General features: G+C 45.5%; 1 protein-coding gene across 1 annotated transcript in view; it reads left to right on the top strand.

The window, feature by feature from the left end:
• LOC307235771 (neuronal acetylcholine receptor subunit alpha-7-like) overlaps positions 1–19419 on the top strand; it is a gene marked incomplete at both ends in the record, with an annotated part of 50465 nt that extends 31046 nt beyond the window's left edge. The window contains 5 exons of the mRNA XM_080007974.1: positions 6579–6826; positions 9239–9433; positions 11804–11890; positions 17381–17490; positions 18790–19419. Of these exons, the coding sequence (XP_079864100.1) occupies positions 6579–6826; positions 9239–9433; positions 11804–11890; positions 17381–17490; positions 18790–19419 (1270 nt within the window). The remainder of the gene's footprint in view (positions 1–6578; positions 6827–9238; positions 9434–11803; positions 11891–17380; positions 17491–18789) is intronic.
• Between the last annotated feature and the right edge of the window lie 7699 nt (positions 19420–27118).

Genomic DNA, 27118 nt, shown 5'->3' with positions numbered 1-27118 from the left:
CAACTTCTTTGACTCCACCACCAGGGGACTACATCGATTTCTCGCCATGGCTTTGGGGACGCTTGAGCATGCATGTTCTTTTGGGGGTTTTTTATGTGGCGTGCCACATAAGCACACATGCTTGTGAGTCTGTGCCAAGGAGAGCGATGGCCTGCATTTGAAGCCCAATATTGGGGTCAATGTTGAATATATAACATCTTAAACATTTATTTTCTTTCTTTTTTATTTTGAGAGACGGTGCAGATCTTGCCATCTTTATTTCTGTTTTCTCTGTTTAGCTATTTTTGTGTATGTAACAACAGAACAACTCACCTGTCTTTTGAGCTCCATTAATTCAATTCTAAGGCTCCAATGAGTACATACAGTATATTGTGTATACAGGATACACACTGTTGTATAAACACTGAGTATATTTCTTGCTCCGTGCTGCGTATCAGTAATACCGATGTAATGACCCCGCCTAAGGCTGTCCAACTGTGTGCCTGGAATCCTGGAAAACATTCCGACCCCCCTCACACAGGCACAGCTGGAATTAACCCCGTGTGGATCACAGCGCAGGACCCAGCTGGAGGATACAGAGAATGTGGCCGGGGATTACATGTTCTGCTTCTGCGGTTGTTAATTCCATACATGTTCTTTCTTAGTTTTTCTCCCCTTCTTTGATGAGTTTGGAACATACAATATATATGCATGCATATACTGTACGCCTGAAAGGTTAAGAGAGAAGGTAACCCTCCCTGCAAACCACCATTATTGAAGTTATTCCCTGTAATTTCCCGAATATCATCACTTACCAGACATTAACTAGAAACACCACAGGGCGGGAAAAACTGAAGCCTAACATCAGGATTGTTGACCAGGATTTGTCCTTATTTTTCAACTGCTCACTTAATTCTCCCCTCTCTCGCCTTCATTTTCTGTCAATTTCCCTGCACTTTCCTCGGACATGGGAAAGCACTTTGCTTGCCCTTTGCACGGGATGAAGTAGTCAAATATTGTATTAAATTACGTAAAACATTGGGGAGTACACAAAGACATACCAGCCTCTATCTCTAACCTCAGCAACAGCATTAATATCGACTGACATATACATACATTTCCGTCTGGCCGGTTTACTCACCTTACCGACTGACACTATCGCTGTTTTTGAGTCAGATCAATGAATTATTTATTGTGTGTGTGTGTGTGTGTGTGTGTGCGTGCGTGCGTGTGTGTGTGTGTTGAGTGAGAGGAGGGTACAGCACCGTGACTCAGGTCCCTCGGTACAGGAACCTGTCACCGGCCCCATTCTGAACCTTTTCTCTGTCTATCAGCCGACTTCCCTCCACAACCCCTTGTCCCCTCCAGACTGTGTGTGTGTGTGTGTGTGTGTGTGTGTGTGTGTGTGTGTGTGTGTGTGTGTGTGTGTGGGTGTGGGTGTGGGTGTGTGCGTGTGTGCGTGCGAGTTCTGCATCCGCTTCCTTAGTTTTGTTCTCATACTCCCAGGGCTATCACCTGTCCAGTCATCTGTGACTTTATGGAAATTCGTATGTGCCCTTTTTATTGTGTGTGTGAGAATGTACTAGGAGAGGGTCTTGGTGAAAAAGATTTCCTTTTCTTTCCGTGAATGGCCACTCGATGCTGGCGTCAGAAAACCTCCCACTGAATGGAAGTCAGTGGATAAAAAGAAGCCTCTCACGAGAAATACAAAGTCAACACGTTTTTTCCACGAGAGCTGAGAGTGTCAACAGCAAAGTTAACTTCTTCTAATGAGTGTCTTGGTCGTGAATTGAAAATCATCCTTCCATAAAGAGGATATTAAGGCTTGAACATAGGTCTATTTGGGGTGTGGTTGCCTTGATTGACAGGATTCTTGTTTGTTTTTGAGCATGGTTTGGGCTTCTCTCTTCCTTCCTCCCACTGTCTGATGGTTCACCGGCCACGCCGCACACCAAATCACCAAGAGTCCCCGCTGCCCAAATTCAGAAAATTCTGGCTCCAGCCTGCCCCAATGGCAGCGAGTGTAACTCCAAACTCGAGGCTTGAAATTTGTCTCTCTCCATAAATCAATGGTGACGTCATACACACTGCGTCAATTTTTTTTCTACAATCTATGGTGTGAACAAATGCATTACATGTAAATCATTTAATGTACACTTCTGCACATGCACACACACACACACACATATAAATGAAAAACTCAGGACAAGCCTTGCTGTGATACCTGCTGATGCCAAATGTGGGAGTGAGTATGCAGCTGTAAGTCGCCTCAAACCCTCATCTGATTCCGTTGTACGGAAGCTAAATGAATTGCAGACGCTAAAAACCTTCTGAAAAGGGCACTTCACAAAGGAGGGAGACAAAAGGAAATGTTTCCGATAAATCCCCTTTAGATACAGATAATGCTTCTTTTGTTGTGTTCAAATGATCCTCCTAAATGTCCCTTTTCTGACACACGGACCTTATCTCACCGGTTGTTCTATGGATGAATTTTGTATGCGTGAAAACGTGTGTGTGTGTGTGTGTGTGTGTGTGTGTGTGTATGCATCACGACGTCACTTGTCCCAATCCACTTTTACGACTACTGCATGTGGCCCACTGATAGAGGAAGTACAGCTGATAGTGGTGTGTGCGTGTGTGTGTGTATGGTGTGTGCAAGTGCATACAGTTTGTGCGGTATTTCGTCCAAAACCTTTTATTGTAGAATGACGAATTACACCATTGTTGAAATCACACCCTGGGGGCCAAACGTTTTTTTTGTTTTTTTGTTTTTTATATTTTAACTTTAATTATTTCAATTCAAAAAGCCGAAAATAACTGCTGGATGCCATTGTGCAGTATGCCCAAGTGTATTTTCTTTTTCATGTTTTTATGAGGAAAACCAGATTCCTCCAAGGCATGTTTAATTCACCTCAAAATGCCGAGCTAGAAAATCTACCCAACGCCGTCGAACTGGAATTAAAAATGCAAAACGCACTCCCACATCGCCTCAACACTGGAGCTGTCGGGTGCTGATTCTGGCCCCACTGGGCATTCGCTCCGAATAAAGAATGTCTGCCAAGCGGGAAACAAACTGCCAAGTCCATTAAGTTTTGACAGAACTAAGGAACCAAAGAATGAACTTGACCACGGATGTTGGCAGTTTGTCAGAAACGATCGCCCCTCATCTCCGCGGAGCTGTCTGCCGGCTTCCCTGCGTTCAAGCGACGCAGCTGCCGCCTCGAACGGCCACGGCGTCCGACGCCGTAACGCGGAGGCTCGTTCCGACCCGGGTGACGGCGCGACAAATCCGGCAGACAGCTTCGCCGTGAGCTTTAGTGACGGGAGGTTTCCAAATCTGGACTGGCAATGATTGATCTATGGGTGCGAGAACAAATCCAATAACTGAAGGGTTTTTTTGGCCTAATAGCAGAAATACACTGTGCGGTTGCGAAGACGGCTCGGAGTGTTGTCGGGGAAGGACAGCACAGTCATTCAGTTGGCAGCTCAACCAACAGTGTACCAGCCTCTAGCGCAGGATATTACGGGTGCAGAACCATTTTGGTGTTAGGGGCCAGATGAATAATTATATACACAGTAGTGGGCCACAGACTACTAGAACCCACAGAAAAAGTAGTGCTCTTCCATTTGTATGTGATTTGTTTGCACCACACACGTAATTGGTGCGCTGTTGTACCGTAGCCAACTGGGTCCTTTGAATATTTCAATTAAAGGCACTTGAAGAACCAGTTTCATTAATAACATAATTAACTTTTTCACAAAAACAGAAATAAAAGTTCCTACATCAGATCTAGGGAACACCCAGTGGGCCGTGATATCGACTGGAGAGAGAGCGACCGCACCCCTGGCCTAGAGGAATGACCCACGAACAAGGTGAAAGTTGAAACATCCACAGATGCCACCAGGTAGAAGTCCTGGTTCAGGCACCAGTTAAAATCGGATTTTAAAGAATCAATCTTTTTTTTTTTCTTTTTTTTCTTTTACCAAACTCTTGTCCAATTTTCCGTTTCCTATTTCCCTGTCATGACCTTTCATGTCTTGTTTCATTTTATTTTTATTTTTTTGCCGCATCCCCGATCCAACCTGTCCCCCTTCTTTCTTGACATTCTTCCTCGCCGCATCTCCTCCCCTCTCCTCCCTTCCACCCTCATGTTCCCCTTTACTTCCCCGGGGGGCGGACACACTAAGGCGGAGGTGAGAAGGAGGTGGAGGTGTGAGGGAAGCCGTAGGGGAGGAGGAACTGCTGTTGCTGTACTTCCAATGAGCAGCCGCATTTCCACAGAACGCACCAAACTTTGGTTACACGGGGAAACTTGCACGCAATGACGTCACCTTCTCCTTGTGTGTGTGTGTGTGTGTGTGTGTGTGTGTGTGTGTGCGCGCGCATGCGTGCGTGTGTATGTGTGCGTGTGCGTGTGCGTGTGCGTGTGCGTGTGCGTGTGTGTGTGTGTGTGTGCATGCGGGTGTGTGCGTGTGTGTGGTTAATTTGATGTTAAGATATAGCTGGGAGGGTTTCCATGTACATGTTCATCAGGCTACATCTAAAGGTGTTCAGTGTGTGTGTGTGTGCGTGTGTGTGTGTGTGTGTGCCTGTGTGTGTGTGTGTGTGTGCCTGTGTGTGTGTGTGTAAGTGACCTGTATGTATATATTGGCGCCTGGACTTCACAGAGGCCACTTGTCTGACTGAAGTTCCTCCCGGTTCAGACTTTTCCCTGAGCGCGTCACATCTCCAGCAGGCTCAGAGGGGATGCTCCTTTTTAAAATGTCAGACTTTAAACAAGGGTTCAGGAACAAGATATGTGTGATGTTCTTCTTAAGTATCAGTACTTGGAAGTCATCCTGTCAGCTGCTCCCTTTTCCCCCCAACCTTATTACATCAATCAAAGGTATCTCAAGTATACTCTGAATATTTAAAACCGGATTCAGAGGCATCTCGGGGTCCCGGGGTCTGTACTCGAGCGCAATCAGAGAGCGGTCCCCGTGCACCCCGAGCCGAGTCAAACTTTTTGGGGGAAGTTGTCCTGCGGGGCTCCAGCGAGCTTGGGATGGAGTGGCCTTGAAGGAGGCATCTGTCTGCTGCTCTCGTGTCACTGCTTCACAACTTTCCGCTGCATAATTTGCACCGCGCAGACGCCAAATGTTTGATTTGGTTTCACCCTGTTTTTCACCTGGATATGGTGTGTGTGTGTGTGTGTGTGTGTGTGTGTGTGTGTGTGTGTGTGTGTGTGTGTGTGTGTGTGTGTGTGTGTGTGTGTGTGTGTGTGTGTGTGTGTGTGTGTGTGTGCTAGAGAAAGAGAGAGAGCAGATTGGTCTTTCCACAGATGGTTAGCCAGCCATATAATTCACTCTTTTTATTTGGATGAGGCAGCAAAGAGGCCTCGCAGCCCAGTGCCCCACTCAACAGTTGCACGCACGGTGCGGGAGCACGCAAGCACATGTACACTATACACGTGCATACACACACACACGTGCAGGTTCACACATGGATAGTGGGTCATTTAAATTAACTAGGAAACCAAAAACAAAAACGCTCTTGTCTACCACAAAAGCAAAACTCTTCTTAATTTTCAAAATCAACAAGCCCTAGAAGTATTAAAGGGGACGTATTATGAAAAACTCACTTTTTCCGTGCTTGTGCACATACATTTTTGGTGTCTGATGGGCGTACTAACACACACACTGTGAAATAAGACAACCCAGTCCGTTTTTTTTGTGGGCTCCCTAATTCAGAAAATGTGATCCAACAAGCCGTTCAGATTTGCCTCCCTTGCTTGATAAAATACCATTTATTTTGCGCATACGCCGGACACGCTGACATTATGTTGAAAGCTAAGAGGTAAGCGTGGGAACTGCTCTGTCGTTGGCTGCACAGACCAGCACAAATATTTTTAAAAGAATTAAGGAATTCATACCAACTGTCCGTCACAAAACTGCAGATAAGTCTCTCCAAATGTCTCTCCCGCTGTCCTCCAGTTCGAATACTTTCCGTAGATCTCCTGTTTTTTTAACCTTTAAAAAATAATAATAAATAAAACCAATAAAAGCAGTGTGTTTTTATTGTAGATGTATTTATTTCCTGCATAATCTGAGTGGTATTTTCAGCAAAAAAAACTTCAAAGACATGTTTTGGGGACCTCAGAGACCTATATTAACTTGTTGAAAAGGAGTATAAAATGGGACCTTGAAATAAATATTTGGCATCCTTTTACATTAATCTGTTAATCCTTTGACAGATTGAGGCTCAATATGAAATTTTCTTACGATGCTGACAGTGCTTTACTGGTCAAAGTGCAAATATTCTGCATACATACAGTATTAGGCAACTGTTTCATGTGAATTTGAACATTGTATCTCTATCGTATTTTTATTATGTCATACAGCATGGAAGGAGCTCCAAATTAAGGATCATATAGAGATTATGATGTATTTCAAACCTATGTTATATACCTGTATATATTCTTATTAAAGATATAAATCAATTATCAATCCATCAGTCTTACGCACAACAAGTCCCGTCCCCAAGGTTGAGAATGTCCGCACTAACAGAGCAATCACTGCTTGTTACCGACTCAACACTCTCTCTGCCTCTCCGTCCCCAGCGCTGACGAGCGCTTCGACGCGACCTTTCACACCAACGTGCTGGTGAACGCGTCAGGGTACTGCCAGTACATCCCGCCTGGCATCCTGAAGAGCACCTGCTACATCGACGTCCGCTGGTTCCCCTTCGACGTGCAGAAATGCGACCTCAAGTTCGGCTCCTGGACCCACAACGGCTGGCTGCTGGACCTGCAGATGCTGGACGTGGACACCTCCACCTACATCCCCAACGGGGAGTGGGATCTAGTTGGTAAGACTCACCGCCATCATCCATCATTCAGGCGAAACCTTCCTGTCGTTCCATCTCGTATTGGCTCGATGAGTCAAATCAGTGTAATGTCACTATTACTATTATATTATTACTATTACTACACTGTTACTTCTATTATTATCTGCTTTTAAAAGTGTTATTTTCCCAATGGAAGAAGTAGCAGGATAAGTCTAAAACCTGAACATCACATGTTGTAATGGTCTGTAAGGTTATGAAAAAGTTTCCATGCACACATGAATACTACGGTAAACAGAAATTATGCAACCCTGCGCTCTCATTATGCTGCGACCTGATTTTTTTTTTAACCTGCAACTTGACTTGGAATATTTTGAAAAGAGACATGTTGACGTGCAGCTCCCGTGAACGGCGCTGGAATCTCATGGTGTGTGCGTGGAGTTCTCAGTGAACTGTTCTCGGTGTGCTTGCGTGGGTTAACTCTGGAATGCTCCGCTTTCCTTCCACCTCCAAAGACGTGCTAGGCTGATTGGAAATTAGCCATGGGCATGAATATTGTGTGAGTGACCCTACGATGAAAGGAAATGGATGGATGGATGGATGGATGAATGGATTGATAGAGGGATGGATGGATGGATGGATGGATAAATGGATGGATGGATGGATAAATGGATGGATGGATGAATCGATAGAGGGATGCATGGATGAATGGATGGATGATGGATGGACAGATGGCTGACTGGATAGTTGGACAGACGGTAGTTGTATGGATGGATGGATGGATAGATGGATGGATGGATGGATTGATAGAGGGATGAATGATTGATAGAGGGACAGATGGATCGAGAGAGGGATGGATGGATGGATAGGTGGGTGTATGGATGGATGGATGGATCTATGGATGGATGGATGGATTGATAGAGGGATAGATGGATGGATTGATAGAGGGACCGATTGATCGATAGAGGGATGGATAGATGGATGATGGATGATGGATGGATGGATGGATGGATGATGGAGGGATGGATTGATAGAGGGATGGAAGGATGATGGATGACAGATGGCTGACTGGATAGATGGACAGATGGTGGGTGTATGGACAGATGGATGGATGGATGGATGGATGGATGGATGGATGGACGGATGGGTGGATGGATGGATTGATAGAGGGATGGATGGATGATGGATAGATGGACAGATGGTGGGGTTATGGACAGATGGATGGATGGATGGATGGATGGATGGATGGACGGATGGATGGATGGATGGATTGATAGAGGGACGGATGGATCGATGGATGGATGGATGAAAAGATTGCTGACTTGATGGACAGACAGTGGGTGTATGGAGAGATGGATGGATAGATGGATGGATGGATGGATTGATAGAGGGACAGATGGCTCGATAGAGGAATGGATGGATGGGTGAATGTTTTCCATGTTTCCCATCGGTCAGCTCTATAATCTTAAGTCAGTAAATTTGTTTTAATTGAAGATGTAGTGGAAAGGAGGGCGCCAGTTGCTGGGCAGTGAGAAGTGGGAGACATTTGGAACCCCTCCAACCACACACACACACACACACACACACACACACACACACACGCGCGCACACACACTCACCCTGAGGCAGGATATCGCCAGCTGAGACGAAGTGGCAGCGTGGCTTTGTCCCTGGTGCCTGATCCTGGGGGGTTGATTCTTCCGGCGGGAGATGGGTGTCAGACATGGCCAGATGGCGTGCCCCAGGAGTGTTGATCACTAGGGCAGGGTTGCAGCCAGGCCAGGCCCCGTGTGGGCGAGAGACACCAAAGCCCCTCATGGTTCTCTCCGTTGCTGTTAGTGCTGCTTTCACAACATGCCAGCTCCAAGGGCGAGAGTCACACAACAGCTGGGAGAGTATCAGCGCCGATGGAGAGGACCCCCGGGCATCACGGTGATTTCGCTGCTTAACTCAGATCACTTGCCTCGTCGTTAGATGTTTGATTTAAAATCGTTTCATAAATGGATTCAGATCATGAACAAACAGACTTTACAATTTGAAAACCTGAAAAAACACGGCCCGGCGATCCCATGACCAAGGGCGGTTTTGCTAATTATTTTCACCGGAGGGGTCCGCCCTTGAATAAAAGTCTGGATTTCTTTTTAAAATCAGAGAATATCACCAATGGAAAAAAAAAATAGATGTGGCACATGCTCATCATTGTGTTCTAATCGACCCAAATGAACTATAGGTGTATGCTGTTGACAATATTAGTCAGCTCAGTCTTAAAAATGTCGTCACTGCATCACTTGATGAATTTCCGATCCTGCCCTTGGTGGACGAGCGTTGTAAAGTCAGACTCCCAGGGTGTTCGGCCTTCGAATCCCTACGAGTCGTGTCCATTATCTCCTGCAGCATCTGGAATACCAGCTTGCATCTTCCATCCTTCCGTGGTAGGTGTGCCGGCCAAGCGCAACGAGCTGTACTACGAGTGCTGTAAGGAGCCCTACCCCGACGTGACCTTCACCGTCACCATGCGACGCCGGACCCTCTACTACGGACTCAACCTGCTCATCCCCTGCGTCCTCATCTCTGGCCTGGCCCTGCTGGTCTTCCTGCTGCCCGCCGACTCTGGGGAGAAGATCTCGCTGGGTAAGGAAACACTCACTGGGCACGTAGCGCCAGATGGCTGATGGCGACATCCAAATGTACACTGATTTGGCAAAGAGGAAAGAAAGGGAGGGAAGGAATTAGGGAAGGAAGGAAGATAAAAACATGAGAGGTAAGGAAGGAAGAAATCAAGCAAGGGAGAAAGGGTGGAATTCGAGAAGGATGGAAGGAATTAAGCAAGGGAGGCAGAACGGAAGGAAGGAACGTAGAAAGTAATTAGGAAGGAAGGAAGGAATTAAGTAGGGGGGTATGAAGGAAGGAAGAAAGGAATTAGGAAGGGAAGGAAGGAGTCATGTTCAATCGGTTCAATGACTGAGGTCCCCAAAACATGTTTTTGAAGTTTTTTTGCTGAAAATACCACTCAGATTATGCATTCTAGCCATTAAGACATGCCTCTAAACCAGGGTGTTCCAACATGGGCTGTTTCAGTGTGTGTAGCTTTAATTGTGAATGAGCAGCCAAGCCTCTAGTTCTGAGCCGACGGGGTTTGAGCTTTACTCCGGGTTCCGTTTTATTTCGTCTGTAAACTTTCACTGATTTCACCTTAACCCTAAAATCGTACCCTAAAGTCTGTTTCTGAGCAAATCTGAAGCGAGAAATCCTCAATCCAGTTGCTGAATCTTCCCTCGTATTACATCTACAAGGCCTCATTTAGAAGTTTGTTCCCACTTTGGTTGCCGTGCTCCAGCCTTGAGGGAGACACGGACACCGACGCACCGGGACTCTCGGACGCAGGGATTTATTGTTTCATGTACATTTCTGAAAATAAATAAATAAATATACATGCATCTTTTTTGGTTTTGTTTGGAGAAACGCACAGCGGATGGGATGGAGCAGGTGACCATACACTGAAATCCGTGACCGGCTGAAACGCAGCGTTCAGAGCGGTCGGAAGCCTGAGTTTCTGTTTTGTTCACAGCGATTACTTTGTCATTAGTTTACCTCATTATTTGACACTTTGGCCACGCCTTAAATGAACATCCCATATCGGAATTGTATATATATATGATAGAAAATAAGGAAAGGGATAATAATTTAATAATTGTGAACAGAAAGGCTCGCTGGCCAAAACGGGAACATAAAACAACGGAGCATTATTCAGGGTCCGGTTTCTGCTCCGCTGGGTCTGGTCCTCGGGCTTCCAGCGTCCTGCACCATGCGAACCCCGCTACAAGACAAATCAACACATTATGGCACGGTCACACCGCCGGGGACGGGGCTCGCCATGGGCTGCACTGCATTTCAAACGGAGCTCGGCGTCATCCGAACAGCAACGAGGTGACGGCTTCACTGCGACAAGGAAAGTTGAGCAGGTTTTAACTTTATGCAAATGAGCGGCGCCGGGCGACAGCCAATAGGAGGAAAGATACGCCCTCAATGGCACCGAGCCTGCATTGCTGCTATTATTTTAAATGAAAAATGTTACTTAAACTATCGCAACTAAACTATTGAAAGTCCGTGTATATGACTACGTACAGACCCGTGCAGAGACCTGAAGAGGGGCAGGTGCTCAAATAAAAAAAAAGGGCACAGGGAACAAGATTAAAACATTATCCAGCATAACCTACATACAGTTTATATATTTATATAATTTGACTGGTGATGTGAGCTTCCTACACCAATTCCACCAATAAAGACTCATTTGGACTCGACCAATGAGGACTCATTCAGAACGCGTACCTCATGAATATTCATATATTGCACAAATAAAACCGCCACCTGCTAGTCCTCTGGACTAGCAGGTAACTCCCGGCAAAAAAAAACGTGCCTGATTAAAAAGGGCGCAATGGACATCAGGGGCAAAGGAGCCGGTACTCGGGCACCCTCCGCCGCCCCCTCTGCACGTGCCTGACTACTTACTTACTACTTATATACTGTACATATGCAAACACAGTTACACGGGGATCCTGGAATCTGCAGCCGCACGCAGAGGTGACAAACGAGCGAATTCAAATCCTGCACGCTTTACTGACCCGTGCGTCGGGTTTTATTAAGAAGCGCCCCCGCTTTGGTGAATCCCGCCGACCCCCCTTAATCTCCGAGGTCCTACAGTAATCTCTTTGAAATGACCGAATTTCATAATTGTTACATGCACGCTTCCAACATGTCAGGTTTAAAGCTCTCGGCGGATGGATAGAAGTGTCCTGGTGGGGAGAGAGGAAGAGAGAGGGAGAGAGGGAGAGAGGGACCTTGGAGCTGTCACGGCCGCCGCCGTCTAACGGATCACGTACACGAGTCATTAAAGGAAATCATTTCATAGAACGGTGACTCTGATCAACTCTCTTCTCTCCCCCTCTCTCGCCCAATCCATCTTCTCCCCCCCCCCCCCCCTCTCTCCCTCTCCTCCGCCAGGCATCACGGTCCTCCTCTCGCTGACTGTCTTCATGCTCCTGGTCGCCGAGATCATGCCCGCCACGTCCGACTCGGTGCCATTAATCGGTAGGTTCGGTGCGTTCATGCCAGTGAGTGTGACACGCTGTGCACACTGCGCGGCGTTAAGGAGAGTAACGATGGCAGTATGTCTGCGGGACGCTCCATGTGTTTTGGATGGAGACGCAGGCTGCCTTACTCAAAATACCAAGCCATACTCAGTGTATGTCGCCATTTCTTCTTGCTTATTAGGCTTATTTCATTGTTTTTCTTAATTCTAGCTTTACATGCATTGTCTATAGGAGGAGGTTAGTGTAATAGACGATTTAGCCCTTTTTTTTTTTATTGTTTAGTTTATGTTTAGGTTTATTTCATTGTTTATTGTACATTACCTATTTTTCTGTCTACGAGTTAATTAATCCTTAGCTTTAATGTTTATTGCCAGTTTTTCAGGTAGTCCTCAGGTTTATTATGTATGCCATTGTTTTTATATTGTGATGTCTGATGACATTATCTTATTATTTCCTCTATCTATCTATCTGTCCGTCTGTCTGTCTGTCTGTCTGTCTGTCTGTCCATCTATCTATCTATCTATCTATCTATCTATCTTACTTAAGTATATTAGGTTTCAGAGAATTTGGAGACTTTAAGGCAAATATCTATACTTACCACTACACTACCACTACATTTCTAGTCGTGTTACTTTTGTTTGTTTTTTAGATTTAACCATAATTTATATTTATATATATCAAAAGCTTGCAAGTTAAAAAAAAACAAAACAAATACAATCCTGCCATGGCAGTGGGGTGCCAAGTGCGGATTCCAAGACCAGTCACAATCTAAGTGGAATAAAATCGGATTTATTTTTTTTACTTTGTTGTAGATCAAAACCAAACAAAATTTTTTTGGAAAGGCCTTTTCTTGTACTTTAACCTTTGAAAGTTTGAGAGCTTTCACTGGACCCTAAACCGAGATATTGACCTTTCATCAGTAGGGTAGGTTTATTCAGTATTTAAACGTCATCCCTCGGATTGGACCAGATGCTACGACCTTGTGCTTGTGGTTCTGTAAGCCCTCCCCTCCCCTCCCTCTCCTCCCAGTCGCCACGTCCACTGAAACGCAGCGCAGCAGTGCTTTATTATGCGTAGCCGCGCGTTGCTGAGGTAAAATGGGAAGAGAGGGCGCGTAATAATCGAGCACAAAAATGTGACCGTAATGCTACCATATAAAACGTGAGATGCACGGATAGATCGGTCGGTGACCGGAATCGGCCGGTTTTCAACTTAATTGGCTGTGACTGGTGACCGGTGACCGGCCGATCAGTGTCAGATATATCTGATTGCCCAAAAAGAGAGAAAAAGAAAGAACATGTCGGCTGTTTGGAGGTACTTCAAGGTAAACGAAGAAGATTAGATCAATTATTTTCCTATCGCTTGACAATATTCCAAAATTGTGCAGGCTGCGTACGGCTGTCACTACAGCGGAGCGTCTGCTCTGCTTGTTCCTACTACACACGCTCCACTCACGGTGAAAGGTTCGACTCCTTTTTTTAGGACTCGGTTCTTGACGAGTTACTCAGTAAAACGAGTCGTTTCCATTTGATTCAGTTGGTTTAATGCGCGGTGAGCGAAGGAGGACTTCCGGTGAAGGAGAGTGAGAAGAGTCGGCCATTTATTATTATAGATTTCTTTCACCATAATTGCGATTTATTGTGGAATGGCAAGTACCATATAAATATAATATAAAGGTATAATATAAAGAGACTTTCATTAGAAGTTTGAACTGGACTGGTGTCCTCCTAAAACTCAGTCAGAGTTACGGATTGAATTATACTGAAACTTGGTGACTGAACCATATTCCATTTTACTGGAACTCCTGTCGAACAATTTCATGTTCTATGATTGTTTCAAAGTGAATAATGAACAATAGTAAACACACAGTGTCAAAACCATAAATCTCACTATTGTGGTGACTGAAAATTGCGGCGGTAGTCGGTATGTGCGGCTGTCCTGTCACGTGAGATCACATGATGTATTTATCATTGACGAGCAGCAGCTATACCCAATGAGACCAAATGATGAGAACATTTGACTTCTCCGATCATGGATATAATCTCAAAATGATTGGATGATGATATTTAAAGGTCAATGTTTTATTATGAACACACAATTGAATAAAAATCAGAATCGGCCAAGAAAATTGCAATTGGTACATCTGTAGTTGGTTAACATGTTTGGTAACTTTAGGAGATGATGCATTTCAGGGGGTGTATCCTTATGAGATTAATTAGTATATATAGTTAGCCTTAGTAGCTTGCATACGATGTGAGTACCCTCATGATGAGATGGCTCCGGAGTGAATAGCTGCAGGAACTCAAACGCCGCTTAGACTCGCTGTAAAACTATTGTTGTAATCAAAGTATTTTCCCAACGTTGGCGGGTCTGTAAGTGTAACAGCGACGTCTCTGATAGGTGGGGCTCACTTTTACCATGGAAACGTTTGCCGCACTGGCTGATGGGTACACAGGCGTGCAAACGTTGATATTTATATCCAGTTCAATTGTATCCATGAATGAAATTCATACTGAGGGTATGACCCTCTATCCATATTCTCGCCCAACCTTGAATTGAATAGACCATTCAGAGAAAAAGCGAAACCAGTATCTAGTTTAATTTGTGCTAGTAAGAACGAAATTTAAACCCATGTATTGAAAATTTTAATCCATCCATGCCCCACCACCTCCCCGCGGTGGCGTACTTTCATCAGGCTAGTTTTAGTTTTACTGCACGTATCTGCACCCCCCTCCCTCCTTCCCCATGCCCCCCCCCCTTCCAAAGTAGAATAAAATCTCCCTTTTCAAATGAATGAGTTTACATTTTGTTATGTGTATCACAAAAAGGTCCAGAAATGTTACTCCGGGACACAATTTAATAGATAAATACTTGTGAGTGTGAGCACGAAAAAGTGTGAAACCGGGTTGCCCTCCTCCCCTTCCCAGGCAGTGTGCTGCAGGGAGCACATTAGAGAAGGAACGGCCAGAAGTGGAAAGCTGTCAACACCATTAATAGGTCATGAAAAGCCGAACTCCCCACCAGCGGAAGGAAGGAAGGAAGGAAGACATAAAGAAAGAAAGACGGAAAGAAATGGAGAGAAGAGTGAGGATGTAAGAAGGAGAGGGAGACAAAGTTGGAGGGGACGGAAGAAAGAGAGAGAGAGAGGGAGAGAGAGGGAGCGAGAGAGAAAGGGAGGATGGGTGGTGGAACTCAACCTCAACTTCGGGTTGAAGTTCTGAGAGAGACTTCAAAGGCCTCCTGGAGGCTCAAGCAGGGGTTAAAGCTTCCTAATTCAGCTGCCATCTGAGAGAGTGTGTGTGTGTGTGTGTTTGTGTGTTTGTGTGTGTGTGTGTGTGTGTGTGTGTGTGTGTGTGTGTGTGTGTGTGTGTGTGTGTGTGTGTGTGTGTGTGTGTGTGTGTGTGTGTGTGTGTGTGTGTGTGTGTGTGTGTGTGTGTGTGTGTGTGTGTTCAGTTCGTTACAGCCGCATCCATCACCTCATTCCTGCATGCACTTGAGGTTTCTCTCCACGCAGCGTGACTGTGTAATAAATTTGATCATTATTGTTAGAGCTACTCTTGTTACAATACTTGGGTTTGTTTTCACCTGGAAAGATACTTTATTGAACTAAAATTCAGTGCTTTATACTTTTGCTTGGGTTAGTCTGCTATTTTCAATCTTGATAATATTTAGAAAAGTTAATTAATCTGTAAATGACTCTGTACGGGCTCTCAACAGAGCTGAAGATATCGCAGAAAAATTTTAAGAGGTGTGAATTGTGTGGATTGGCAAAAGCCAATCCACACAAAGCATTTCTCTGTCTATGCTTAACAGTGCACTCGCCACTATTGGGTGCGCAAAGTAAAAATAAAAAAATGGCTGATTAGCTATTCAGTTTGTCTAGGTTATTTTCAAATGGATCATAGCCAAAGTCCACTCAAAAAGATTGCTTTCCCCCAAAGGGGTGAAATAAGTAACTCGATGAGTGATTGCTTGTAGCATTTTAAATTCCCTACATTCATTTTCCACATCACATTTTCACAGTTTCTCTGCTTATCGCTCCACTTGTTTCTGCTGTAACAGACTCTCACTTCAATTTGAATTTCCTCTCTTCACCTCGGGTTGAAGCCAGTGCCAAGTGCATAGAACTGGCCTGGTAATAGAAAGCATTTAGGTATTTTTAGGACAGCAGATATGCATGCTGTGTGTGTGTGTGTGTGTGTGTGTGTGTGTGTGTGTGTGTGTGTGTGTGTGTGTGTGTGTGTGTGTGTGTGTGTGTGTGTGTGTGTGTGTGTGTGTGTGTGTGTGTGTGTGTGTGTGTGTGTGTGTGTGTGTGCGCACGTGTGTGTGTGTGTGCGTGTGTGTCCAACCCTCTTTAACCTGCCCTTCTCCCACTGAGACGTTGCTTTCAGATCCATGTTTAACAGCACCTTCAAGGTCACCTCTCAGTCTCGGTTGTGGATCGTTTGGAACTGGAGCGGAGGCGGCAGTTGGAGGAAAAAACGAGTCATGCTTTGCTCAGATGTAGTATTTTCGATCTGATCTGATAATTCTGCACATTACAAATATGCTTCATCTTCACATTTTTTTCATACAAAGCTGAGCTTGCACTCCTGGTAGACGTTTTTTTTTTTTTTGCCTTCTCAGGCAAATCTCTCTCAAAGCCTCTGGTGTAGTGTGCCCAGATTCAGTGTCTTCGTTTTACACCTGCCAGTTGAAGTCTGGTGACTTTTTTATTATTATTTCTTAGATTAATCCTTCTTTATTTCTTTTAAGTTGTTCTTCTCTTAATCTCCCTCAAATGTCCTCCAATAACCCTGTAACACACACAAATTCACACACACACACACACAGCCTTTTCTTTTGCCAACATGACAATCAGGGTTGCATCGTGTGTGTGTGTGCGTGTGTGTGTGTGTGTGTGTTTGTGTGTGTGTGTGTGTATGTGTGTGTGTGTGTGTGTGTGTGTTTGTGTGTGTGTGTGTGTGTGTGTGTGTGTGTGTGTGCGTGAGCTTGCTGGAGGAGTGAACAGTTTTCGGTTCATACTCGCCTTAATTCCCTCACAGTTCCCTCCCCCGGGTGCAAGCATCCTCCCTGGCGACCCACCCCTCTGTTAATCTCTCTGTGCTATTTCGGCTTGTTTACCCAGATTATCTGTTTTGTCATAGTCGTGTACTGTTTCGTATTTAAAAAAAAAATTGGACATGTGTGCTGTGAGCGTCTCCAGCCATTAGCAATGTCACTTTTAGGAAAAAATGATCAGACAAGCTTTCATTTTTAAGTGAGTCAGGGATAATCTTTTGGTAATTTTTTATATCTCAGTGTTTTTTTCTAATCTGTCAGAATACATTTTACAGAATATCCAAATAGGGGGCTTGAAAAGAGTTTGTATTTAATCCATTAGCATCTGCATTAATTGCAGCACTACAGGAATATAATTATGTAGTTATGAACCGATAACTCACTGCTCATTGAATTAGTGATCTGTGATTCTCTGGTTGCTCTGCAGCTCAGTATTTTGCCAGCACCATGATGATCGTGGGCATGTCCGTGGTGGTGACCGTCATCGTCCTGCAGTTCCACCACCACGACCCTCAGGGAGGAAAGATGCCGAAATGGGTACGTCACTGCTGCTGTCTCGGGTGAACTGGCCGGTTGGAAATGAGTTTCCCTTGTCATGCTTTTCTTTTGCTTATACAAAGTTAAGAAGAAAAAGAAAAGCTTGATACTTTCTTTCATAGGGGATTTTATTTGCCCAACATAGTTGTGGCAGTGTCCCCTACCACCCGCCACCCAAGTTCTGTTTTCAGGGACCTCCGGCACAGAGACACAGGCAACAGGGTTGTAGACACCAGTTTATTGTAGAGAGTGGGCTAGTTGGAATAAGCCCAGGAGCAGATAGAGATGTGTCATGACAAGGGCTCCTTTCCTGAGTGTGTGTGGGGATGGGTGTTTTACCTGTTGCCCTTTAGACCAACCAACGAGCAACAGGTGTATAGCCACTCTGATTCTGGGCCCTAATTACCTAGACTCAGGGGAGGTGTGGCTGCTCAAACCACACGATCCTGTTAACGTTAATGGTCAAGATGAACCCAAACGCAGGACACACTGTTTTAGGAGTTTATACAGGGGTTTAATGGGTAGACAGGCAGGGAATCAGGAACAGGCAACAGAAGGGGGATCAGGACTGGCAGGCACTCGTGACCGGGAAGGCAGGGACTCATGCACAGGCAGGGACTCAGGAACCAGGGACCAGGAGCAGAGGAGCCGGTGGAGGATCAGGGATCAGGGATGGAGAGTTCGGGGCACACACCCAGGGAGACTTGCAGGAACAGCGACGTTAAAGACATGCGAGGACACATGCAGGAACACATGCAACAAGCCGACACCTACAGAGAATGGGACCAGGTTAAATACAAAAGGATTGACGAGGAAGGTGGAGACAGCTGGTGAGATTACTGACTGGGGACAGGTGTGCAGTGACAGGGATGTGACGTGACACCAGACACAGACAGAGGGAGCCAGAGAGGGACAGAGGGACCTAGAGACAGACAGGGAATCAAAGCAGGAGAGGGGCGTGACACATCCCCACCCCACAATAGTGTTTATGGACTTATTGTGTTGTCAGAGCGCTCCACCTTCAGACGGTAACTCTAAAGGAAATGCAAATAAACTTGATTTGACAAACTTGACAGCAGTGTTTTTCTGTCTGGTTGATGCGTTGGTCTGCATATTCGATGTGAAGCTCAGATGGAATCGTGGGGGCTGCTGTAAGGTTCTGTGCTGCGAAATCCAGGCAGAGCCACGATGCCGCTGAGTATGACAGCTCTAAGAGGAGAAGGCTGTTATATGCAAATTAGCATTTGTTTATGTTTTAGTGATATGATAAATATGTGTGTGCTTGTGTGTGGCCCTCAGGTGCGTGTGGTCCTGTTGAACTGGTGTGCCTGGTTCCTCCGTATGAAGCAGCCAGGCGATGAGCGAAAGCGAGCCACCCACCACTACCGCCACGCGACCCACCACCACTCCAGCGCCAGCTCCATCGAGATGTCGACCATGCCCAGCATCACAGTCCCCCTCTCTCAGGCCCCCTGTCCGCCCTGTCCCGCCGGCAGCTCCAACGGTTCCATGAGCTTCTACTTTGGCAGCTACCACCCCATAGAGAGCCCTCGCTGCCCGCCGTCCAGCGACTCCGGGGTGGCTCTGGGGCCTGGTTCTCGCGCCCACGGCTCCCCCAACGAGGAGGCCGAGCCGTCCGGTGGCGCCGGAGGCGCCGTCGGCGGGCCGGGTGGGGTTGGGGTTCTGGGGATGGGCATGGGAATCCCCCCTCCGGAGATCCAGCGGATCCTAGAGGAGGTGAGCTACATCGCCCAGCGCTTCAGGGACCAGGATGTGGCCGAGGCCATCTGCAGCGAGTGGAAGTTTGCGGCGGCAGTGGTGGACCGGCTGTGTCTGGTGGCCTTCTCCCTCTTCTCCATCATCTGCACCTTCACCATCCTCATGTCAGCGCCCAACTTCATAGAAGCAGTTTCGAAGGACTTCACATAACTGGCGACTGCGCCGGAGGAAAGGGAACGAAGACAGACAAGAGGAGGGTTGAAGAAAAGGAGGGGGTTGGAGGGAATAAACGAGGCAGAGGAAGGTGCTCCCAACCTGCAGCCGACAGCCTAAGGTCTCAGAGAATCAGAGGATAAAGATAAAATTAGTCAAAAAGAGAATGAACATGAGAGTAAAACAATATTTTTGAGAACTTCGCTCATCCGTATAAAATTTGAAAAAGAGTTGTTCATGATAGATTGCGCAAAATCAATGTATAATCTTGGGCCATGTCTACGCTAATCCAGATGAATTCTAAAATGCATCTGTTTTCTCCACCAAAAACGGAGCTTTTACGAAGACTCTCTCCCAAGTCGATGAATTATAAATTGTAGACGGGGTAGACAGGGACGCCGGGGGTTTCCGAAAAGGGTGGACGTAGGTTTGTCACGTGACCCGGGCTGAAGCCAAAGCATTCATTCCACTTCATTGTCTCGTCCAGACACAAACACTCGGGAACCTCCTCCAAACCGTGAAACCCATTTTTGCGGAAATTTCGTAAAAACCTGCTCTGGTTTTCGGGACGGACACCTTTTCAAAAACGTCAAAAACGCTAGCGTGGACGGGAGACATTTCGACACGAAATTGGTGTTTTTCCAATGTATCCAGATCAGGGTAGAGATGGCCTTAACTCGCAGGTTGGGAATCACTGAGCGAGAGAACAGGACGGGGGCAGGTAGAAAGATGGAGGGATTCCTTGATTTAAATAGTGTAAATATGTTGTTTTATCCCTACCACCTACTCAGTAACAGTTATCTCCGTCTAGACTGATGTAAACATTGCGCAAACACAATGGAAAACGTCCCATCTCACACCGTCTGTTGTACAGCCGCTCCTGGATGTGAATACTCTGATGCATCATGTGTAGGTCCCACTTAAACCGTGTGGACAGTTAACTCCCGGCTCCTTTCCACCCTTTTTGAACTCTGAACTGGAGGAGTAGTCGCCACCGTTGTGGCGAACGTGACGACCTTGTGACGTTGTGGTAGTGACTAGTTACTGTACACTGTGAATTCCATCTGTTTTCGGGGGCGGTTTTTTTTCGGCCCTTTCGGTGACGCCAAACACGTCCTCCTTTACGGACGTAGCGCTGCTTGGTCAAAGGTGCGGAGTCATTTTCATCGGGTCCAAACGAGTGCGGTGTCTTTTAGGAGGATTGTTCAGGTTCTCTCCTCTGGGCGTCGCAGATTTTAAATGAATAAACGTGGCTCCGGGTGATTTATGAGGCTCTTCGATCACCGGTTCAATTCGCCGGCGAACGTCGTGTTGACAGGTATCTGCACAGACGTCCGTCACCCGACATCCCCCTTTAATATAAGGATACTAATGTCTCAGGACTGGAAATAGAAATGATTTATCTGTTTAGGACAATAACCGTCTGCATATCCGAAATATGTATATACAAGAAAATCAGATTTGCATTTTTTCCTGGCGGAGGCAGAAACCCACTGACGTAGCTTCCTCGGGTATTCTTCTCCTTTGCCCCTCTTATAACCACCTCGGGAAGCGGTTTCAGAGATGGGTTCCTTGCAGCATCACGATTCTGTACGGTTCTGTGCATTCCAGCTCGATCCAAGCGGAGGGAGCCGAGCGTTGTATTTGTAAGCTGTGGTGCATTAGTGGTCACTGAAGCAAAAAAAGGACTGTGGCCTGTGGATATTACTGGGAAATTAAAAATACATACACTAAAAAAAAAAAAATATATATATATATAAGGTGTAGACTTCAGTTGAAAACCAGTACTAGAGCTTCAATCCTTAACAACATATACAGTATTTATCATCTATATTTTTTATTGATAACTTACTGTGGACTCCTGCAGTGTAAATGCCCTTGTGTCAATGAGGCATTTGTCTGTAGTGGAGGATAGCGATAAACTGATCAACATTCCCAGCCGCCATGTCTTTCTGGTTGTAATTCAAAGTCTATTTCTCTCTTTCTGTCACCAGTGTGATTTCCTCGCTTTCTATGTCAATAAAGGCCTATTTGTTTGTTCTCTACCAACACTGTTATATCACTGGGGATGGGTTCGGTCCGTACCGCTTGGAACACTGACTTGGTACTTAAAGGATGGCTTTGGTATTTTTCAGCCCAGGCCTTATTTAAATGTTGGTTAACATCATTAATAAGTGTTCCCAACACAGCCTCGCTGAGAGCTGTGCTGAGAAACTTACGACTCTGCTGCAGCTTCTCACTGTGCTTGCATGTAGTCCAGTGGGGCACACCTTTAGGCATAAAAATTAAAAATTAAAAAGTTGAATCTCCTTTTTGAAATGCGTAGGCTGTGTCATTATAGAAGAGTTAGAAAACTGTACGTTTTTAGCGGGAAAATCCGCCTCGCTGAAGATGGTGGCTCCGATTGGCAAAAGATGTCGTGCAGAAAATCCATCAATCATGCTTTCAGGTTCACACTTGTCAGAAGCAATTATTTTCATGAAAAACTGCTGAAACTATTGAAAACATTTTCTCCGACAACAGTGTTATTGGAACAACATAAAAACGTATGGGTTGTTCATAAATCATTGATGCATCTAAATAGGAAGCGTAAAAGGTTGATGCATCACTGAACTCTAGATAGAGACGTGAGACATAAACTACTTCAAAGGAGACTTTCTTCAAATTTACTGCCAAAGTGAACCCACTTCTCCAAAAGTGACTTTGGTGTTTGTGGCAGATTGCATGTTGGGCTTTTTCGGGGCACAAAGTAGAGATGAACTGTCTCCAGACTTCCTCTTTCTTCATAGCTGTTTCTGTTTTTATACAAAACAATGTATTTTCCCAAATGTGCAAATGAAATTCTGGCCCGAAGTCAATTCCACCGCAGTAAGGGGGAAAGAAAGGTGAGGTACCCAAGGTCGGTTAGTCGGCTCGCTCAGAAAAACACAAGACGGGGTAATAAGGAGTTGAGTTTCCTGGGGCTCTGGAGATGACAAATGAAAATGTTTCAAGACAGGAAAAAAAAAAAACAACGAGGAAATTTACTTTTTTATGCTTGGACTTTCTCTCTTTAGGGAAATGAAATGCCAGCGCCATTGTCTTGGTCGATAACCATTAAGGACCCATTCCCCCGAGGCCTTTGGTGTTTTGAACACATTAAGCTAACCAGCTTAATGTGTTTTTCAGCTCTTTGCAGTGAGGTATTTAGTGCAGGCAGCGTGGCTTACAAACATAATTCAAGTGCATAACATGATTCATGTGACATGAATCAGAGCTAATGAGGAAGTCAGGAAACTGGCCTTATCCATGTTTGAAGCAGAAGCTCCAGCCCTTTGGACGTGATAAAGTCCAATGTACTTACACACCAATTATGATGGTTATGTTACGTGGCTCAATTAATCGTTTAATTCAATAGACACCCATTGGGCTTCAACCTGTTTTCCCTAGAGAACCCACTAAAACAAACCTGATTCAATCCCCCCTATTTAAAGACACAATATTTTCTTACATGTCGTCATTTTTGTCCAAATTGGTTCTACAAAGTACTTTCATGATAGAGAGAGCAAGGATTTGAGGGTTTACAATTCATTAGAACATACGTACGTAGTCATGAGTTTTGTTACAATTTATATTTGAACTAACACTAACACTTTTTTTTAACCAATATTTGACTATTAGGAAACATATGTCTCGCATCGTCCCAGGCCCAGCGACCCCCTGCGATCTCTGGAGACCCCCAAGGGGGTCTGGAACCCCTGGTTGAGAATCACCGCTTTAGAATATCTAACTTATACAAGCAATACATACAGTATATACCAGTATAAGTTAATATTTTTTCATGGGTAAAATAATTTCTCTTTAACACTAACATACAGCAATTTAATTTTGTTTATAATGTATTTTGTATATGTTATATTATATATATGATTTATATCCATTTTAAAACAAATAGACAATTTGTGCAAATTCAATGCAAATTCTTGCATTCCTGGCTCTCTTAACAGAAGAATGTAGGAATAAAATGGGAAATTAAAAAAAAGGTAATAGAAATAAAGATATAAGTGTTTACTATCAGGTATGCTTTCATAATAATTGTAGAAAGGTGTTACTTTGGGTTCGTTTGACTAGTCTTACATCCACAATCGACCAGGACTGTTCAATTTAAAACAGGAAGCTTGGCTGCAAAGTTCCATTCAATTATTTTCTGGGTCATTTTTTATCACTGAAACTCCGACAGACCGGGAGCAAGCGAGGCGGCCCTGAGTGAAGAAAGTGAAGAAAGTAACCCTCAATGAGCCATTAAATAGCTCCATCCAAACTTTACTCTGCTTTACGTTGGTTTCCCCTTTAAACGTAAGGCAAGGTTAACGAAAGGCTCCGTTTTCCTCAAGTGCGGAGCATGAGGAAGATTGGCGGCGTCCCGGTTTCAGTTAATGAGCCGCCTGATGCGGCGTAGTGAGGAATAACGAATGAGGTAGGGTCCATCATTAGGAAGGAGAGTGCACACTCATAGCAAAACACACCTACGACTTACGAGGGCGATCTGCGCGCGTGCACATCTGCAGGCGGGCCTCCGTTCAGTGCACACGAGGACCCCCAAACGCAGAGGTGCTCCAGTGCCGAGTTACGCCTTAAGCACGTGTCAGGCTTCTAATCATTTATTAATGGAGCGGGAGAGCTGAAAAAACAGGCTGCATGAAAGAGAAACGGCGGGTGGATCAAAGGATGTTCTCTTACGAGGGGAGGACTGCTCGGGCCGGCGTCGGCGGAAAGCACTGAACGTCTCTGGCCGATATCATATGGATCTGAGATCTCCGCGGCATTAGTCATGGTCGCGGTGCTTCGGATGAGTATCGGCGGCATTATTAGGCGTGCGACGCATTCCTCATCCAAGTCCACCAAAATACCGCTTTGTATTTACAGAAGAGTTGGAACAAAGACTCTGTGGTACCCAAAGCTGCTGTTATCCTCTCTTTAGACGTGCGATCAGTCCCACTTCTGTGACTGTGCTTTGAATGAAATTACGAATAGAGGGGTGATTATGGTATTTATTTGGTGTCAGTGCCGCCTCCGCCTCCTACAGTTCCAACTATTCTGAAATCTGTGTTTTTTGGCGCGTCGCATCCACGGTATTCACGTGAAAAGCTCCAAGATGGGACACTAGAATCAGATTTCAGGACGGAAATCTGGAAGGAAATCCGGTGCATTCCTGTAAAGGCGCTATTCCTCGTTTAGGATTTTCAGTGACTAAGTGGCCAAAAATGAGACGCAGCTTGTTCTGTTGGCAGTGACGGACTGGGGTGAAAAAACGGCCCTGGCATTTGCGACAGAGAGGCCCTATTTTCAAACCCAAGAGATAGAGATTGACCAGATAAAACTGTGAGTGTTGCCTGCCAGCTATCCTGAGGGAAACTTTGGAGGGAGCCAGCCACGAGATGGTTCCATTAGTCTTACGCCCCCATGCCCAGGTCGCACCACGGACTTTCACGTCAGCAGTGGCGTAGGTTTCGTTTAAAGATTGAGGGGGACACATTTTAGCGGGGTGTCTAGGGATCGTCCTCCGGGAAGTTTTGAGTGTCAGATGCTTCATTTCCTGCATCCTGGTGACTTTTTACGCAACCAATTTGTGCCTTTTCTGCATCCATTCATGGTGGAGATGTCTTTATTTATGTCAAGAAAAGCTTCTTTCAAAATGTCACTACGGTGCGTGCCTGCCTGCACAGCCCACATCCTCTACGGCAGCGCGCGGACACAGCCTAAGAGTTCAGCGCCACTGACATGTGCGCAGCATGTGAATGTGGAGAGCCAGAGCAGACTGCCGAACACATAACTACCACCTGTCCTCTGTACAAACCACCAGCAGAGATCGGCCTCTTCCAAGTGGGACCAGAGATGAGGGCGTGGCTGCAAGACACTGAGTTGGACATCTGAGGATGATACACGAGCGGAAGACATTTTGTCATTTTGGAACCCGCTTCGACCAATGAGCGCCAGGGGCAGGTAGGCCACCTACTGTAAATTATCAACAGCTAGAATGTTTAGAAAAAATTGGCACGGCGGCCATCACTTCATCAGGTAGTCACCGCAATGTGAAGGGAACCAAGCGAGCCTCGCGCGCCGTGAAGTCGTCCACAATGCACCATGCGGTATGTCCAACTCCTTCGCCCCGGTTATTTTCAATTGATTACATGGCCAATCCACTCAGTCTATCATGTCACACTGTGCTCTCAGGCAGTGTTGAATTCGCTTTAGTTTGCAGAATGAGCGCTCGGAAGTCGCGACGGTGTCGGGAAGAGTCTGTTGACGGAAGTGATTGGTGATGACGTATGGATTTTTTTGCCAGTTGTCGATGCAGCGTGTATTACCCAGCGTACATTTGGAGGCGATCCACTCACTGCGTGTTGTGTACATCTGCATGTTGTAACGTTTACTGTGAGCATGCAAATAAATCAACTACTCATGCAACACAACATTTCCAAATAATTTAGTTAATTGAATGGTTTAATTTGAGTCGTGACTCAAATTGTTGTCAATTTACGACCAATCTTGGCCGTAATTCCTATGTGACTTAGGTGGTATATTTATAATTGAGTGCCATGGTTGAAGTTATGTTAATACTTTGAAGGTGACATTGTATAAGGGCTCAAAATAATTATAATGTTAATACCAATACATGTTATGGGCCCCGCTGATGTGCCAAGGGACCACGCAGTCTGTCGGCCAAGGTACCGCACAGTCTGGGCCGGGGCCGGCTCCTGGTATTTGCCCAAAGGCCAGATGGCCAATCCGTCACTGTCTGTCAGACAACTCGATGGTGCCACACGCTTCCACGCTTTTATTTGGGCCAGTCTATTTAAGCAGCCAATCCCACCTGCTTTGCTGCTCGCTTTGCTGGCCCTGTTCTTCAATCCAATGGAGGGATTCGAGCTCATCACTCCTATTTCTCCGGCTCACTCAGCTGTACACCTCGCCGGGAGTGATGAGCAGTAGAAAACTAGACGGCAAAGTCAAACAAAATAAATAAAGATCTTTCTAATGTACAGGTACACTTACAAAAGCCCGCACTTACGTAGTGACTTCCGTAAAGCCCGTTGTTTAAAGTAATCGAGTGACATACAATGGTTTGTACTAATGAACGGGCGGACTACTTCAGCGGTTCGTCTGCCCACGGGAGAACAACGGCACGCCATTGTCCCTCTCCCTCTCTCTCTCTCTCTCTCTCTCTCTCGCTCTCTCTCTCTCTCTCTCTCTGTGGCTGGATGGATCCCCTATTGATATTGTTTGGGAAAAATTATCTGAATTTGAAATTTTAGTGAAATCGAATCTAACTGTTTGAAACAGAATAACGGCATAAGCTACGAACAGGGTTTGTGTCTCTTTTGAACCGGTATGTCACAAACATCTCGTGGTTGAAGTTTCATCCAAATCCATCCACATACGGAGCAGAAATGAGTTATAACCGCCCAGATTTGACCGAAATCACAGGCACGGTCCAATGCATTCAACGCCAAAATATGTCCACCGCGGCGAAAAGTATCTGGATCACAACAATGACATAAACTATGAACAATGGTTGAGGTGTCGTTTAAACCGGTATGTCACAACTTGTGTCATAAGCTTTATCCAAATCGATCCATATTCTGAGCAGACATTAGTTAAAAACAGCCAAATTTTACCCCAAGGATTCAGCTGGTCTGCTTGACCGACATGCCTC

This window comes from Zeus faber, assembly GCF_960531495.2.
Source record: "Zeus faber genome assembly, chromosome: 10".
NCBI lineage: Eukaryota > Metazoa > Chordata > Actinopteri > Zeiformes > Zeidae > Zeus > Zeus faber.
Note: the sequence above shows the minus strand (reverse complement) of the source record. Positions and strands in the feature narration are given on the sequence as shown.